Here is an 18,782-nt window from a genome sequence, read left to right as displayed (position 1 = left end):
CCAATCCCGTCAAATCAAAATCAGAAATCGAGGGGAAAAAAGAGAGCAGAGTTTTGCGTGTTTTTGTGTCATAAATTGTTACTCGTCGCATTATGAGAAGTAAAAAGTAAAACTTAGGTTTTCTTTAAGTTTTTATATAAGTGTGAGAGCGCCTCTTTTTGCTTGTAAATTAAGAAATCCCGTTTTGCAATAACATCCCACAACTTGCGCTTTTTATTACTCTGACCACCAAACTTCCAGTATTTTCTACATGGATACAACAATAATTTTTATGATGGTGAGTCAACGGAGCACACTAACGTGTTATTTCTTTTTTAAGATGTTTTTTATTTGAAGATACGTGAATTATGTCTGTAAAAATAAATATAGCCTAAAGGTTTGTATATTTAATAGTGAAGAATGTTTATTTTTATGTCTGTAAAATAACTTAAGGGCTTGAGGGGATATTGACTAAAATACACTTTTTAAAAAACTTTTATAACAAAATGCACTTTTAAAAAAAAAAATTGTCAATTTACACCATCAGGGCGACCAAGAGTTTGGTCGACCACCATTATAACATGGTTGACTGTGTAGTCGACCAACTCTAACAAGGTGGTCGACCGACCATTACAATGTGGTCGACCACTCTTATTCGCACAAAAATTTGGTCGACTACCGTTATAACATGGTTGACTACGTAGTCGACCAACACTAACAAGGTGGTCGACCAACCAATATAAGGTGATCGACCAACCCTAGATTTCATTTCCTATCCCTGACGCCATTCCATTGGACCCCTCATTATCATACATCATGATATTCAAACATGTATTGTTAGTCATCTTCACATTTATATACATATTCTACCATAATTGGGTCCAAACCCCAACAATCAAGAAATTGAAAACGAACAGATGGATGTCAATCTTAAAGTTATGATGGTTGCTGATTTATTGTTTTTATAAAGAAAACCGTCTGATTTCAAATTTGAGATTGGTTCAATTAAGAAACCTTCTTTGAGCTTGTTAATTTGAGCCTTGATTCTGAAATTGAAAACTAACAGTTTTGTGGTCAACTTCGACTGACTCGATCTAAAATGTGTATCATTTGAATTTATATATCAAGCTCAGATTAACTCAACTAGATACTTCTATGCTTTACCTGACTAAAAATCTGTTACGGAGTTTGATGAATATATAAAATATAAATATACATATAAGGAGTACATGATAAAGGGGGAAACGTGAAGTAGAACAAATTTGGTCGACCACCTTGTATTGGTTGGTCGACCACCTTGTTAGTGTTGGTCGACTACGTAGTCAACCATGTTATAATGGTAGTCGACCAAATTTTTGTGCGAATAAGAGTGGTCGACCACCTTGTGTTGGTCGGTCGACCACATTGTTAGAGTTGGTCGACTACGCAGTCAACCATGTTATAATTGTGGTCGACCAAACTCTTGGTCGCCCTGATGGTGTAAATAGACAATTTTTTTTTAAAAAGTGTATTTTGGCATAAAAGTTTAAAAAAATGTATTTTAGTCAATATCCCATAACTTAATTATGTCTGCAGCACATAGAAATATATTTTTAAGTCTACGAGTTTGCAAACAAAGTAAGACATCTTTTATCTTATGTCTTTATTAAAACAATCTGCACTAAAAACATATATGAGTGCGTAAACATAGGACATAATAAGATCTACACACTAAAAAACAAACAACAACTACCTATCGACCTCAACCACTCCACTTCCTTGACTAGTCGTCATAACTCCCAATTTACATTAATCAACATATCAAAACTATAGCTAACCTTAATTATTTATACAACAACAAAACCCAATACCACATGAGTGGTGTATGGGGAGGTGAGATGTAGACAATCCTTCCCCTATCAGAGAATAAAGACAAGTCATTTCTCCACTCAGAGTGAAACACTCTCAAAAGTAGAGAAAGTCATCCCTCTCTCTATTCAACGGATAAAGAGATTGCTTCCGAGAGGACCTCCGGCCTTTAAGTAGGAAAAAGTTTTTTTTTAAAAAATAAAAAATAATAAAATAAAAATAAGTAGACGCCATGAAAATGGTAGAATCAAGTTTCCATGGGTTTTAAATCCTGCCTGGAATTTAATTTAGGCTCTAAGAGTCAGTCAAGTCGCCAATAAATCGACGATTGCTGTCGACTCAATAGAGCCTAAACCTTAATTATTTATCTTACTAGTTAATCGCTCACTCTTTCCCTACTTATGCTTGTCTCTTATAAGTGTGCTCTAACACTTTCGAAAATCATATTTCAAACTAAACCTACTCACTCACTTCCAACAACCTTTGAAGAAAAAGTGAAAGCCAGTATTGTTGTTACTCTTGATTTATTATTGGTTAGATTAATCACTAGTATATCTTAATCATCTCTGATCAAACATAAAATTTATGGGTGTAGTTTGAGTGCTAAATTTGGATGCAAGGTGGTTGATAGATTGTTTTAACCCCGACAATCGTGCAAACTCGATCGAAATTTGGATTAACTAGGCGTAAAACAATCAATCGAATTAATCTACTCAATCGGAGTGAGCGGATTAATATCATAAGGGGATTGAACTCTGGCGATGACTGGAATCCAACGTAAATGACTGTAAATACTTGAAATGATTTTGACAGAGTAATGGTGTATTGATTGTGTGTGTTTGTAATGAATGACCCATATGATGTTTTTATAGGTATCAAAAGTTTGTTAAAGGGAATGATGAATGACACATGTCCATTTCATAGTTGTAAACAAACTATCATAACAAACTTTCCTGAAAATGCGGGCGGACGTGACACAAACGCTCCACTCGTGCGTTAAGGCCCGTATATTATTGGTGTACGTGTGTAGGCTACACGGTATCCCACACACTTGACCAAGTATAAGGGCTTATGTAAACACAACCTTAAAATCGTTATATGTTTCTTCACGGCACTCTCCATCCAGATGGCCTTCTAAACGGATTGCATGTTTAAAGCTACATTTGGCATTCTCCATCTAGTTGGCTTCTAGATGGCTTACATTTCTTTCTTTCATTCGTTTTTTATTTGTCCGGCTGCGTTCAGATGGCTTCTATGTCACCATCCTGTCCAGCGGCCTGTTTGACTTTGACTTGTGTCTCGCTTTCAGCCAGTAACGGCACATATTTTGGATTCTTTGATGTTTTATTAGATAAATGTATGTAAGTCTTATACAAATAAGGCTTGTTTGATACGGATTAAATATGTGTATCATCAAGTCTTCCAGTTTGGTAACGTCATCCGGTACGGATATGTTGCCAAACTTCATTTCTTTCCTGGCATTTGATTTGACAGTTATTTAATGTTGCTTCTTTTGTCGGATTAAATTTTTCTGTTTTTCTTTTGTCACTCCAATTCCCAGGAATTCGAAATATATCATTATTATACTTTTGCGGAAAGATTGGCGCGTTTGAAGAGAGAGGAGAAGAAAAAGAAGGAAGCGTTGAAGGCGTGTCAAGAGGATGCAACAAAGGGCGATAAGCCTTCTCCGATTTTGAGTGGGCCTAGTGGAAGGATGTATTGTGATTGCGAGGACCTTTCGTGTAAAGGTTATTGCAAGTCGTGGTTTGTTTTAAATAGAGATGTTCCAAGAGATCAATTTGAAAGCGTGAAATTACGGTCACAAAAGAATGGTGCATCTACCTATAGTTCTTTTAAACTCGTGGATCATGATGACGATATAGATTACGGGGGCGTCATTCAACATATTTTTGACGGGCAAGGTTGATAAGAAGTGTGGTTTTGCGGATTCGGGAAATGGTGACAAAACTTAATATGACCGGCAAGGCTTTCGCGCCTTTAGATAATATGATGACGAGTATGGTCGAGAGTGAACCGGATACGGTTAAGTCTACCGATACCCCACGCCCTTCGGTTAAGATTAAGAATCATCAAAAGCGTAAGGAAAAAGTGGTTCAAGATGCCGAAATGGTCAAATTCGGGGTCTTCATTAAGGACATCTGAGGTCATTTTATTGGTTTCACTTTTCTTGTTCGGTTGTATTCTTAGATTTTGTAACTCGTTTCGGTTGCTTTTAGTCTTGCTTAGTTTCGGTTAAGGTTAGGTGGGCCTCGATATAGATAGTTTGTTGATATCGCTTTCTAGGTACGAGCCTCGCCGGGATCCTCTTTTGTACTTCTTGTTAAATTTGTTTTCTTTTCGAAAACACTTTCTGTTTCTATAAAGTTATAGTTATTTTTGGCAAAAAATAAAATAAAAAAATCAATGGATACTTGGGGGGCCCACCACCATCCACCACTTCATCATCTTTATCTTTATAAAACAATAATAAGCACAACAATCGCAGGTAAAACAAGTAGCATTAAGCATTAGATAGTATGGGTTTCATCATCATATCATATCATAGCAAGTTATGAAAATAGGACAACAATCAGGCAAAAAAAAATAGGGTAAAACAATACAAAAGTCTCCTAAAACTCAATCAAAATGATATCTGCAAAGGCACGTCAAGAAAGAGATTGAAGCTCGCTCACTGATAATACATGAGTTGTTGGGCAGCAGCCATGTTCTGGAAACCACCATCATATATGGCTTGACTGGCCCCTGCAGCATCCATTCCCATTCCCATTGTTGCTTGTTTAAGAGGGTGCATCAGAGCATGGACTCCCGCCATCTTGTTCATTGCCAACTGGCGCTCATATGCCAACAAACCAGCAGCCGATAACATTGGTGCAGGTTCAGGTAATGGATTTGAGCTTGTTCCTGGTGGAGTGGGCTTGCTACCCCACTAGCACTACATGTTATACAAAACAATGCATCAGTTTTTCAACAAGATTCTAAAATTTACAAGGAGATTTCATGATCTATTAGAGGTTAAATATGAATGAGACCTAATTATTAGATGTTGATGGTGATAACAAATCTAAGTAGTAAAATATCGTGGCACTTTAGTAGTGTTGTATCTACAAAACTTTGTCCTTTCATACTGCACATTACATGCAACTGCATTTAATTTAACATGGTAATAACATAAATAAACTTGCCATGTGCGGCCTATTCAACGAGATAGTCAATCACATCAGTTAATGTATTCAGATAAATAATTCTCACATCAATCACTTATATGGATAGATTATTGATCCACCATAAGTAATACTAGATGTTAGAAGCTTAAAGGCTTGTTATATTTCAATTATAATAAATATATGAATATGAATTAATTACATACAACCACAACAAAAAACACACCTTAATTTGTTTACCATAGAGAAACGATTGGGTGTTACCCATTTGAATGGCAAGGGCCGCTTCGGCATGATTATTGTATCTCACAAAACCAAATCCTTTATCACGCTGCAGTCGGACTTCCTCGATTAATCCGGCACCAAGGGAATAAAAGTGACGATGAAGCTCAAGCTGGGTAACCTAACATTAATTAAACATGAACATATTTAGTTTTACTGCTATTAGCGTTAAGCTAAACACATCTTTAGGTTACAAAGTACAAAAACTTCTTCTAATGACCAAGTAAATGGGTTTTTTTCAAGTAACCACTATCTTCCTCTTCCATTACTACTAGTCATCCTTTTGACTTAGAATATCATATAAATAAACTACTTCAAATTTAACATTATACGAATATGAATGAATTAAGGCATGTCAGATATCTACCAATATTGTAAAGATATGTGAATATAAAATAAAAGGAATTTGGTTTTAAAACTTCTACAGAAACACAGATAATTAAATAAGCAAATGCAACTAATGACTGAAAGAGAACAAGGGAAAGAAAACAGTTATGAACTTTGCAAAACAATCATCAGATAATTGATAGAAACATAATAAGAAGAATACAATTTCTTACTTCTGGGGCAAGATTACCAACAAAAACAGTCGTATACTGTGGATTATTCTCAGGTGCATCAGTATTAGCAACCTCTCTACTATCCTCTGCAAAAGTAATCAAGCGCTGTTTTACCGAAATATACCCTTTTTAAGACAATTTAACAAAGCTAGTCAAACCAAAATAGGAGTTTTTGATATATTATTATTGCTGTTTTCCTGGTACTGCGTACCTGAATATCCATTAGTCAGCTCGACTACATTTTTGGAGTCTGAACCCTGCTTTTCATCACTACTAGTACCTACACCTTTTGTGGCCCAGTTGCAGCGTATCTGCCTACTGCCAAGCCACTTCCCTAAATGTGAGTTGTGGATGGATGACAATAAAACACAAAATCAACACACATTTAGTAAAGATTTTCAGAATTTATTAATACGAAATTCAAATTACATAAGATACACAATTTACCAGTCTTACCAGTTAATTCATTAATTGCACTTTGAGCATCCTAAACAGAAATCAAGATGAGCTCTTAGTATGAAAAAAAAATTGTGCATGTCTAAACTTTACGAGACAAAAATATTGACAACAATATCAATTTTTGACATGTTTTCAGCGGTGTCAGGGTGAATTCTATCAATATATCTATTTATCAGTATTACAAGGGAAAAAAGAAAAAAGAAAATGGAAGCTGGGTACCACCAGTGTCCCAAAATGAAATCGAAAAATCGGGAAATCAATTATATAGAAATTCTAACCTGTTGGTCCCGAAAAGAAACAAAGCCAAAACCTCGTGAACGGCCTGTTTTTTGATCCCACATAACCCTCGCATCCCTAGAGTAGGGCAACACAAACGAAAAAAGAATATCAATATTCGAGAAAAAGAATATATATATATATATATATATATATATATATATATATATATATATATATATATATATATATAGAGAGAGAGAGAGAGAGAGAGAGAGAGAGAGAGAGAGGGGCATGCACTCACGAACAACTACCAAAGGAGGAGAAGCATGCAAACAACAGAGCATCTGTAACCTCAGAGCTAAGGTCACCAACGAATATGTTGCAGTGACCTAAAAGAGTGACATTATAAGACTAGACCAAAAAAATCAATGCCTGACCATAAATTAAGACTTTAAGGGGCAAAAAGGATCACATAAACCAACCTGATGTGTCCTCCCTCTGCCCACTGGCATATGCCCAATTAACTTTAATAGGTTGTCCAAACCTGCAAATGAGATATAATTACAGTTAAACTATGATTCATGTATATATGTTTGTAAAAAAAAATTAAAAAAACAAAAGAAAAAAATATTACTTCCCCTTCCACTTAAAAAAGTGTTTCCCTCTTGATTATATATATATATATATATATATATATATATATATATATATATATATATATATATATATATATATATAGGGGCAGGATCAATGGGGAAGTAACCAATCGGGGGGAAGCGGGGGGAAGCAAAATTTTTTTTTTTTTTTTTTTTTTTGGAATTTTTTTTCCCGGCATCAAGATCACACGAAAATATGAACATTTAGAAAAGACACTTCGTGATGAATGTTATTATTTAGGCGGGAAAACGATCGACAAAAATAACATTCAAGATAATATTGTTCGTGAAGAATAAACCCTAAACCCTAAACCGTTCGTGTTAGAAACTCAATCTAAATCCTAAATCTAAACCCTAAATCTAAACCCTAAACCCTAAATTTCTAAACCCTAATATCTAAACCCTAATAGCTAAAACCTCAACATACGCTCGAAAAACACGATAATTGTTATATATTACTTCTTCGAGCGTTTTCCCGCCAAAATAAAAACATTTATCACAAAGTGTCTTTATTAAATGTTCATATTTTCATCACATCTATAATGTTCGTGAACAAAGTTTTTTCAAAAAACGAAAGAAAAAAAAAAAAAAAAAAAAAGTTTTTGCTTCCCCCCACTTACCCCCGATTATATATATATATATATATATATATATATATATATATATATATATATATATAGCAGGGAAGCAAACACACACTTCTAATACTTACAAATGCCTTCCATTTAGAGACAAAATAGCAAGTGCAGCTGATCTGGAATCGAAGTAGTGAATGAATCCATAAGATGACTGCGTAAGGCAAAAAGAACACAAATTCTTATACGTTATAGAAAAACATAATAAAGCTGAAAGCCTAAAAATATAGTCAAAGTAAGCAGTGAGTAAAAGCTACCTTATCTTTTCTTATGAGTTTGCATCCTTCAATAGGACCAGTACTTGCAAAAACCTCTTGAACAAGTGGTTCAGTCACTTGTGTATGAATGTTACCCACATACCTGCATTTCTCAAAACATAGAGAGACTGGAATTCAAAAAAAAAAAAAAAAAAAAAAAAAAAAAAAAAAAAAAAAAAAAAAAAAGAGCACTCTTTTAGTTAAACAGACTCCCAGTTATAAATACAGATATAACAAAACAGAAAATATTCATTTGTTCAAACTTCAGAATACACGTACTCTAATAATCTCCGACTACCTTAACAGAAGGAAGAAATTCAGCAATCAATGTATGAATTGCGAGGATATGGTGATGTGTTATATTCATGTAATATAACCATACGTAGTATTTACATTTACATTTACACTAAACAGAACAAGAGAAGCAAATATCATATCTATATGAATTTGAGTAATATGCAAAATAGAGAAAATAAACTAGAAAATTATTTGTGAACCACTTACACACTGCGGCATGTATTTGGATCAAACCCAGGAGGTAGATTTCCACTTGGGATTGGCTCAATCTGCAAAACGGAAAAGGTATTAAAATTAATAATAAAATTAAATTAACAAGCTAAGGGTAAAAATAGGGATTACAATAGACCCACTAACTAAATCTTTCAGCCCCAAAAGAGAATGGGTAAAAATGCAAGTGTGTCCACAACTAATCTACTGTATACAAAACAATCATCAGTCCCTCATTGAAAAAGTTGGGATCTAATTTCTCAAACTCCACAGGAACATCCATTTATAAGCCTAAGATTTAGCTGCAACCATTAACCATGGTTTTAATTGCAACAAAAGAAACCAGAAGTACGTATAAACAAAATCTTCCTTGATTGTTTGGAAGTTGGGACCTATGCTATCGGAGTGGAAAACAATCAACTAACAGAGATTAACGCTAACTTACATATGAAACTTTGTGTAGCCCAAACAGCAGCTAGATCGTTATTTATTTAGACATCTACAGTATGATTACCTTTTCTTAACCAATGATCTCGTTATGTGTTATCCACTTAGAAAAACAGATAGAAATCTGTAGCAACATGTATCACGATACTCCCCAATTGAAAAGTGAGATTAATACCACATGTCCAACTTACCATGGCCATGGCCAAAGGACTACAGAGTAATAGTAAATAAACATCCACTCCCAGGACTGGTTTAAATATATATAACTTATCATAAAATTTCTTTCTCTATGCACCTTCAACAATTACATGGACGACGGCTTAAATTGGGAATCTATGGTGAAACCATTTTATTTTTTAATCCTTTATTTAGTTGAGATGTGGTAGCAATCAGTTGAGTTCTCTACGTACACCTCAAACTGTAAAACCTATACCCATCAATGTATATCCAACTCCTTACATTTCACAAAAACGGACTTTTTCAAATTATGAATGAAATGGTTACGAAATCTTTAGTGATAGCATCAAGGATCCATGCCTTGATCATAATGTCAGACGATTGTCCCTTTTCCGTTCTAGCTATGGATTGGTGTTCTCATGGGAGAAATATATATATATATATATATATATATATATATATATATATATATATATATATATATACTTGAAATAAAAATCTTTTTAGTACAAACAGAAAACTTCAAGATGATTTGTATTAACCAAAATCCTAGGAACATCTGAGTTACTTTGTAATAAAAAAAAAAACCTTAGACTGTAAATTTACATCTCACGTCCCCATACACCACTCATGTGGTATTGAGTTTTGTTGTTGTTGTTGTTGTTGTGATACTGTATCAATTCAGGCTCAACTAGATCTTTCATTGTAGCATATAAAGCTCCGAAAAAGAAGGTGAATTACATAGTATAAAATTTGTCTCACGACACAGTACTACCTACCTACCTCGTCTATCTTATTACATAAAACCATTACCAACATATATATGTATTTAGCTGCTGTAGCTAGTGCATTTTGATTAACGGCCTTAATATAAAATAAATAATGATTCATCTCGTATTATTTTCACCCACATACTTTAACAACAAAGATCCAAAAAGCTGCATTTCGCAACAAAGTCACGTTAAAAATTCCCAAGGTCCAAAAGGGTTTCAAACAAAAATTCAGACACGCGATCATCAATTAATCAATAAAAAAAATTACAGTAAAAAAATATATCAGAACCCTAAACTCGAAATTAGATAGGTATATACAGCATGTGGTATATACAGCATGTGTATCTATAAACATAGATTAAATAGTCAGAAAATGAACCTGGGGAGGAACTAAGAGGCCGGGATGATAAAGCGATTGTTGTTGAATGAGAGCATGCTGCATTAATGCTTGTTGTTCTTGTTCTTGTTGTTGTTTCAGCCTCTGATGTTGCATTCTTTTTATTTTTAATATTTATTTGCTAAAAAGTTGATTTTATTATATACTCTCCTTCGTTGGCAATCGATTGAAGTTAGGGTTTCCAATTAAAAATAGTGAGTGAGAAAGAAAGAAAAATGGAAGGACCTGAAATAAACACATTTGAAATGGAACAGAATAAGACAAAACAAGGAAAGGAAGGGAGTACTAGCTGGTCAAAAGTAAAAAAGTCAACACAACGAAACGTGATATCATGGTTTTTTGTTGTTGTTTATGTTTCTTAACCAAACGAATCGATTTTCAAAACAGAACTAGTGCCACCAAAATTATATGTACAAGAACAAGAATAAACGTAGAATATCTTTTACATGTGACTTAATAAATATGATCTTTTCTATTCGATTAGTAATATGGTGTAGTAGTAGGCACTTCTAGACCCCTCTCCGGCTATTGAATCACTAAAGTGCTTCGAGTATTACGGATCATCTGCCATCCATTGCAGCAGAGCCCTTTCATGAGTTGGGGAGGGCTAAGCACAATTCTTTGGGGAGTCTTTTCTTTCATATTCCCTGTATCTCAATCATAGCCTTCATGTCTATAGCTCCGCCTTCTTGTCTGATGTGGATTCTAGTTTGTCTGTGAAGATGGAATCGGATTTTAATGTCTTGGTGTTACTATATGTGGATGACATGATCATCACTGTAGGAAACGAGTCAGAAATCTCGCATTTAAGTGATGATCTTTCGGTTCGTTTTGAGATGAAGAATTTGGGAGAAATTGGATGTTTTCTTGGCTTGGAAGTTGATAATTTGGAAAATGGGTATTTCATTTCTTAAAGGGGGTATTCTAAGAGTCTCTTTGAGCGTTTCAACATGGGGGAGTCAAAATTTATGTCTACTTTAATGGAACCGAACCCAAAATGAAGAAAGATCTAGGAAAGGAGCTGAAAGATGTGAATAAGTTTTGGCAACTGGTTGGGAGTTTGATCTATCTAACCATCACAAGGCTGAAAATTGCTTACTCGGTTGGCATTATTTCTCAGTTTATGAAATATCTAACTAATGTTCATCTTAAAGCGACTAAGAGGATCCTTCATTATGTGAAAGGATCAATGAGTCAGGGTTTGTGGTACAAGAAGAGTGATGATTTCTTATTGAATGGTTTCGTGGATGCTGATTGGATGGGAAATGCAAATGATCGTCATTCAACTCTAAATTATTGTTTCAACATGGGTTATGCGATTAATTCACGGTGTAGTAAAAAGCAATATGTAGTTGCTCTATCAAGCACGGAAGTGGAATATGTAGATGCAATTATGACGGCTCAAGAATGTACTTGGTTAAGAAGATTGATTGGTGATATACTTCAAGAAGCGGATTATGTTGTCAAGTTGAAATGTGACAACGAAAGTGGAATCAAGCTTGCTTGAAATCTTGTTTTTCATGCTCGTATAAAGCATATAGAGATGCGATATCATTTTATTCGTAAAAAGGTTCTTAGTGGGGAGATCGAGCTAGAAAATGTAAGGACGAATGCTCAAGTGGCCAATATCTTTACTATAGCTTTGGTGAAGATCAAGTTCATGGAGTTTCGGGAGGTGTTAGGAATCACTGATCGGGAGTTTACACTAAGGGAGAGTGTTAAAATATTAATGCATAACTCGAATGCTTCAGAATGTGATGATCTCGCAGTTGCGAAGTGTGGACATTAGCTGGAGTATTAAATTAGAAGCAACTTCCCAGTTGTGAAATTATATTCGCAGTTGCGAAGAGGATGCGTACTTGGCAGTTTTTTAACTTTTTTTTTTTTTTTTCATTTTAATTGAGTACTTAGTCAATTAGTGGTAGTTTATTATCCTTTTTTTCTCCAATTGATTTTTAGTAGAGTAGTGGGTATTTCTTTGCTTTCTTTGTATTTAAGCATTCATTGTAGCCATTTGATAATTCCATACACAATCAATTGGTTCATTCTCTTGTTGTTCGTTATTGACGATGCACCTTTATTTTCAACAATACGCCTTTTGTTTTATGTTTTATGAATTATATATATATATATATATATATATATATATATATATATATATATATATATATATATATATATATATATATATATATATATATTGTATTAATTATAGAATTTTAAAATAGAGAAATAGTGAGAAAAGTGTGACAACCCGAAAATTTTCGACTAAATTTAAACCTAACTCCGACTAGTTCCAACGACTCACGAACAATTAATTTAATTACGCATTAATTTGATATATTAATATTATTATTATTAATATCCCTTTTAAACAATATATCAATAATTAATATCATTATCAGTATTGTAATTATTATTAATATTATTATCAAAATTATTATTATTACCATTTATCATTTATTATTATGATTAATATGATAGGATTATTAATATCATTAACATAATTTATATTATTATTATTATTATTATTATTATTATTATTATTATTATTATTATTATTATTATTATTATTATTATTATTAGTATTATTAGTATTATCATTACTAATATTATTATTATTATTGTTATTATTATTATTATTATTATTTTCATTTATATTATTATTATTATTATCTCTATTATTATTATCATTATTATTACTTTTATTATTATTAATAATATTATCAAATTATTATTATTAATATATTTATTAATTAGTTATTAATATATTTATTAATATATAAAATAATAATAAAAATATAAAAGTCAAAACCAAGGTACTGATCTGTTTATATTTTTTTTATTATCACGATCTGCTTTTTAATTTATTAAATCCATCGTAATCCAATTTTATATTTACCATTTGATTATTATTTTTTTATTTTTGTTCCTCCTTATTTTGAATTCTGTCGACACCACAATTGCGTTATAAAATCAATCCAATGGAGTACCAATCGATCATTATCAATTATCAATTTCAAAACACTTTACAATGTAAAAATTAATCAATTTGTTTTAAAGAAAAACTCATCGACCTCTGTTCTTGATAAAAAAAAATTCAAAACCTCGATTTCGTTTTAAATTTAAAAATCTGTAAATGCAGTTTGGTTAGTAATCTATTACTTAAACTATCAGCAAAATCCTAGGTTCCAATTCTTGTTATCGAAGTCGAATTTACGAGTCAAAGTTTTGGTTTTCAAAAGTCAAACTTTGTTCTAAGATCGAATTAGAGATTTGTGTGATGTTTATGTTATAATTAACAATCTCAAAAGTTTATATGAGTCATTTTAAACATAATTCATGTTATAAGTTTTGTCTAAAACGTCCTAAAAATTTAAATTCGATTTTAAGTTTTCTTAGTGTTCTTCGTAAGTTCAGTCACTGCTACTGTTGCAGTTTTAATTTTTTTTTTTGATGTTTTAATTAATTCAATCACTTAGATAATTCATTCCTAATTATGTATCAAAACTAAAACAAACTTTAAAATCAAAGTGGTTTTGAATTCCTGGTCATTCGATTAATTGAAGAGGAAGAATAAGGAGGAAACAAATAAATTCGGGTTAAATAAAATTGGAACATGATTTAAATCAGAAAAACGGAAGCAGTCAGATGGTTAAGGGGTGTTACGGGTTAGCGAGAGGTCTCGGGTTCGAGTCATGTTCATGGCAAGTTTTTTTTATGAAAGCTTTTAAGGTAGCACTCTATTTTTATTATTATTATTATTATTATTATTATTATTATTATTATTATTATTATTATTATTATTATTATTATTATTATTATTATTATTATTACTATTATTATTACAAAGTATTATAAATATTATTATTGAAAAAGTATTAGTTATCATTTATCATAATTATATTTACAAGTAAGATTATTATTATTATTATTATTATCATTATTACTAATATTATTATCATTACTAGTATTATCATTTAAAAATTATTAGTATTATCTAATATTATTATTATTAGTAGTATTGTTATTATATTATTATTAATTTTATCACTTTAAATATTATTATCATTATTAAGATGATTATTATTATTATTATTATTATTATTATGAAAATAATACAATTTATTAATATTAGTATTAGTATCATTTTATAATTAATAGTACTATTTTTACCATTTTTAACAAAAGTGTAATTATTATTATTAGTAATGTTATTATTAAAAATATTATCGTTATTATCATTTTTACAAAAATTATCATTTTTGCTATCATTAAAACTATATTATTATTATTATTATTGTTTTACTACTAGTATTATTATTATTATTACAACAAATATTATTAATATAAAATATGATCATTACATATAACAAGACTATATTAATATAATAAATGCCCAATTATTTATTTACAATATATAAACTAAATACATTTAACGAAACATATAATTTAACAATTATACCATTAATTATATAAATTTGTTCGATTACAATGTGTTAATATATATAATTTATATAGGTTCGTGAATCCGAGGTCAACCATGTACTTGTTCAGTGCCGTCATATGCATATTTACTACAAACTATCGTATCGTGAGTTCATTTGCTCCCTTTTTATCTATATTTTTGAGCTGAGAATACATGCAATGTTTTATAATCTGTTTTACAAAATAGATACAAGTACTAAGCTTAATTCTACGTGGGTTAGAATCACAAATATTCTCCTAGCTTGGTAACGTATTCTATTGGTCTCTGTACCGTAGGCGCGAATCCTATTGATAGATCTATCGGGTTTGACAACCCCATCCGGGCTAGTCGCGCTAGCAGCCAGCGGATGTTTAGTACTTCGAGGGTATTTATCGCACTTGATTCGGCGCTCTATAGACATCAGGGGTATTCATTATTATATTATTATCGTTAAGGCTTGTTACCAGGTGCCCATGGTTGTAGAATATTTTCATTACACTGCGGTGTAAGGGTATTTATGGAAACTGAAATCTTGTGATCTATTACTATTATCAAAATCATTAGTTATGATAAACCTATGAACTCACCAACCTTTTGGTTGACACTTTTAGCATGTTTATTCTCATGTACTTTTTGCTTCCGCTTTAGAACTTTGCTGTTACATAGAAGTCAAGCCAAGCACTGGGACCAGAGTTAACATCGCCGTTAATGGATTTTGACGGGGTGTTACAAGAAGAGATAATTTTATTGGATTAAAAGTAAAATATCTGTCAAAACTTAAGGGATGTACTTAAATCGAAGATAACGGTCGCGTCATTGGCTCCGTCATTTTCCAATATCAAAAGACGACGTAGGTTGCAAGTCGTCGTTTCACGTCAATTGTTGAAAGAAAACATAAATCGTCTTTTTGTGAAAGGTGGAAACCATCGGGCATGAAGTGGTTTATGTCATTCTACAACTAGTTTTGCGGGATAGTACATGAGGTTCAAAATAAATGTACCACAAAGTATAAACATAAGTTGCATATTTACATTTTTTTTTTGGCAAAAAACGAAAACTATATTAAACAAGACCTTCATCGAAAAATGAAGATGCAAACCGAAACAAACAAAGAAAAAACCGAACGGGCTCGAACCTAATAAATGTCACATGTCAACGTTAATTCCAACCGAGCCACGTAGAAAGCGATGACCAAATAAAAAAAGCGAGACAATAAATGAACCATACAAGTTATACTAACAAGGGACAATTAACTATGCAAAAAGAACAAAATCAGGAACGCTTATTATCGTTCCTTTCGTCCGGCAGATTTGTGAACCCGTCAATTTTGTTGACGTGAACACCTTTGCCACTTATCGAGTTGAAATTATATGATAAAACATTCGACTTAGAACCACCTAAACGTTTCCCGGGAACCCAAGGCATTTCCTCATCCACGAATTCTTGAAAAAAGCCTTCAATCACATGACCCGACGAGCCTCCCCCATTAGACTCTATAAACTTTTTTTGAATTGCCTCTCCACATTCTAAATCATCGGCGTTGTCTTTAAGCGAAAATGAACCCACGTCGGATACCTCTTTTCCTTTACGACTTAAAGCCTTTTTAGCCGAACCACAAACAGCACTAGGCCCATTTACAACACCTTGACTAACCGAACCTCGACTTGCATATTTAGATATAACTGTAAAAGTACAAAGATTTAAAGGGATGTTGTATCCTACTACATAACTACTTAGTTGCTACATTATCTATATGATTGTTTGTCCAAAAGACTTGTTGCATACATGATTGGCCGTCAGGATGGTTGTTGGGCTTCATTTTGGCCGTCGGGGTGGTTGTCATGGCTTTTTTGCAACTTGTTTATACAAAGATTTATACTATTATACATGTGTTTTATATGAAAACCATACACATAAATACAATAATAAAGGGTCACTTAACCACATAGCTAACTTGTTACCTTTCAAAGCAGCCAACATCTTCGTTTCTACAATCACCACCGTTGTCATGGCTTTTTTGCAACTGGTTTATACAAAGATTTATACTATTTTACATGTGTTTTATATGAGAACCATACACATAAATACAATAATAAAGGGCCACTTAACCACATAGCTAACTTGTTACCTTCCAAAGCAGCCAACATCTTCGTTTCTACAATCACCAACAGCAGCAACAATAGCAGTAGCAAAAGCTACCTTCACACATGAATTCTACAAAACCACAACACCAATTAAATGTTAATCATACAAAAACACAACACAAGAAATTTAAAAAGTAATAAACGTACAGTTATACGATCAAAGTAAGAAAATATGATGGTGATACAATTTTCAAAAAGTCTAGACATCCAGAAACATAAAGAATGGAGACAAAAGAAAAACCTAGAAAGAAATGAGTTCTTTCTTTTTCTAACCCACAAACAAATTACTTTGAAATAAAAACCGCAAAACGTGGAGTAAAATGTAGCATCTTACTCAAAAAAGAAAATATAAAAAGTGTTTAGATAGGATCGAACCTAGGTAACTCGTGCGTTTTGGACTTCGACATTATCAACAACGGCAGCAACATTGTTAACAACAACATCTACATCAGTAACTGCAGCGCGTTCTTATCTTTCTTTCTTTATTAAGCCGATGTTCTGTTATATCAGTCTCAAACTGTAACAACCCGGAAAATTTCGACTAAATTTAAACCTAACTTTTATATGATTCCGACGAATTCACGAACAATTATTTGTAAATAAATATATATATGTATATATATATATATATATATAATTATAAATATATGTATTGAAATAATAGAATACAATTTAATCATCTGAATTAAATATGAAAAATAATGTACAAGATAATATAGTTGTTATATTATTATTATTATTTTCTTTTATATTAATATTAATATTAATATTAATATTAATATTAATATCAGTATTAGTTATTTTATTATTTTCAAAATATTATATATAGATAAGGAAATTTGATACATATCATTTGTTATAAATAATTATTAAACTTTAAATTTTTATTATGGTTACTAATAAATATTATTATTGATAATTATCATTAATAAAATTATTATTATCATATTTATAAAATATTATCATTATTATTATTATTATTATTTCTATTATCATTATTATTATTTGTTATTATTAGTATTATTATTATTATTATTATTTGTAATTATCATTATCAGTGTTATCATTATTATTAATATTATTATTATCAAAATTATTATTATTATCATTTAACATTTATTATTATTATGATTAATATGATTATCAATATCATTAACATAATTTATATTATTATTATTACTAGTATTATTGTTATCATCAATATTATAATTAGTAATAATATTATGATTACTAATATTAACATTAATATTAATATTATTCATTCATAAGTATTATTATAAAAATATCATTTATTATTAATGATATTTTTATTATTAACATAATTATTAACAAATATCATTATTCTTGTTATTTATATTATTTTTGTATTAAAAGTATTACATTGTACATTGTGATGACCCGGAAATTTCTGACCAAATTTAAACTTAATCTTTAACGTTTTCGACACGATAAGCAAAGTCTATGAAGTTGATGTAGTGACCCGAACTTTTCCATGTTTATATATATTAATTGAGATTGATATTTACATGATTAAATATTTCCAACATGTTAAGAAATCAAACTTGTTAAGACTTGATTAATTGAAATATGTTTCATATAGACAATTGACCACCCAAGTTGACCGGTGATTCACGAACGTTAAAACTTGTAAAAACTATATGATGACATATATATGGATATATATATATATATAGTTAACATGATACTATGATAAGTAAACATATCATTAAGTATATTAACAATGAACTACATATGTAAAAACAAGACTACTAACTTAATGATTTTTAAACGA

The 18,782-nt window shown here is 31.2% G+C and overlaps 2 protein-coding genes across 4 annotated transcripts; one reads left to right on the top strand and one right to left on the bottom strand.

Moving 5' to 3' along the window:
* Positions 1-4,370: 4,370 nt before the first annotated feature.
* On the bottom strand, positions 4,371-10,592 carry LOC139894211 (oligouridylate-binding protein 1C-like). 3 transcript variants are annotated; one of them, XM_071877424.1, is made up of 12 exons: positions 10,361-10,592; positions 8,582-8,643; positions 8,078-8,180; positions 7,898-7,974; positions 7,012-7,073; positions 6,831-6,918; positions 6,589-6,664; positions 6,308-6,338; positions 6,063-6,185; positions 5,852-5,937; positions 5,236-5,412; positions 4,371-4,780 (listed from the first exon to the last, which is right to left on the bottom strand). In XM_071877424.1, the coding sequence occupies exons 1-12, from the start codon at positions 10,472-10,474 to the stop codon at positions 4,775-4,777; spliced, it is 1,005 nt and encodes a 334-aa protein (XP_071733525.1). In that variant the 5' UTR covers positions 10,475-10,592; the 3' UTR covers positions 4,371-4,774. The 3 variants fall into 3 exon arrangements, with proteins under 3 accessions (XP_071733525.1, XP_071733526.1, XP_071733527.1); XM_071877425.1 differs by having other exon boundaries at positions 5,250-5,412; XM_071877426.1 differs by lacking the exon at positions 4,371-4,780 and having other exon boundaries at positions 5,256-5,412; positions 5,842-5,937.
* Positions 10,593-11,375: 783 nt separating this feature from the next.
* LOC139890472 (secreted RxLR effector protein 161-like) lies at positions 11,376-11,885 on the top strand. The gene has a single exon (XM_071873348.1). The coding sequence runs from the start codon at positions 11,376-11,378 to the stop codon at positions 11,883-11,885; it is 510 nt and encodes a 169-aa protein (XP_071729449.1).
* The last annotated feature ends 6,897 nt before the right edge of the window (positions 11,886-18,782 follow it).

The sequence above is a fragment of the Rutidosis leptorrhynchoides genome, chromosome 2, assembly GCF_046630445.1.
Source record: "Rutidosis leptorrhynchoides isolate AG116_Rl617_1_P2 chromosome 2, CSIRO_AGI_Rlap_v1, whole genome shotgun sequence".
Lineage (NCBI taxonomy): Eukaryota > Viridiplantae > Streptophyta > Magnoliopsida > Asterales > Asteraceae > Rutidosis > Rutidosis leptorrhynchoides.
This window is presented reverse-complemented; position numbering and strand designations above follow the sequence as displayed.

Bases quoted from the DNA above. Each gene is read 5' to 3' on its own strand.
- LOC139894211 (XM_071877424.1), bottom strand. From the start codon at position 10,474: ATGCAACATCAGAGGCTGAAACAACAACAAGAACAAGAACAACAAGCA. The intron at 6,665-6,830 runs GTGAGTGCATGC...GCCCTACTCTAG, and splicing joins TCCTCCTTTGGTAGTTGTTC to GGATGCGAGGGTTATGTGGG. The intron at 6,339-6,588 runs GTTAGAATTTCT...ATTTCTGTTTAG, and splicing joins TTTCTTTTCGGGACCAACAG to GATGCTCAAAGTGCAATTAA.
- LOC139890472 (XM_071873348.1), top strand. From the start codon at position 11,376: ATGAAGAAAGATCTAGGAAAGGAGCTGAAAGATGTGAATAAGTTTTGG.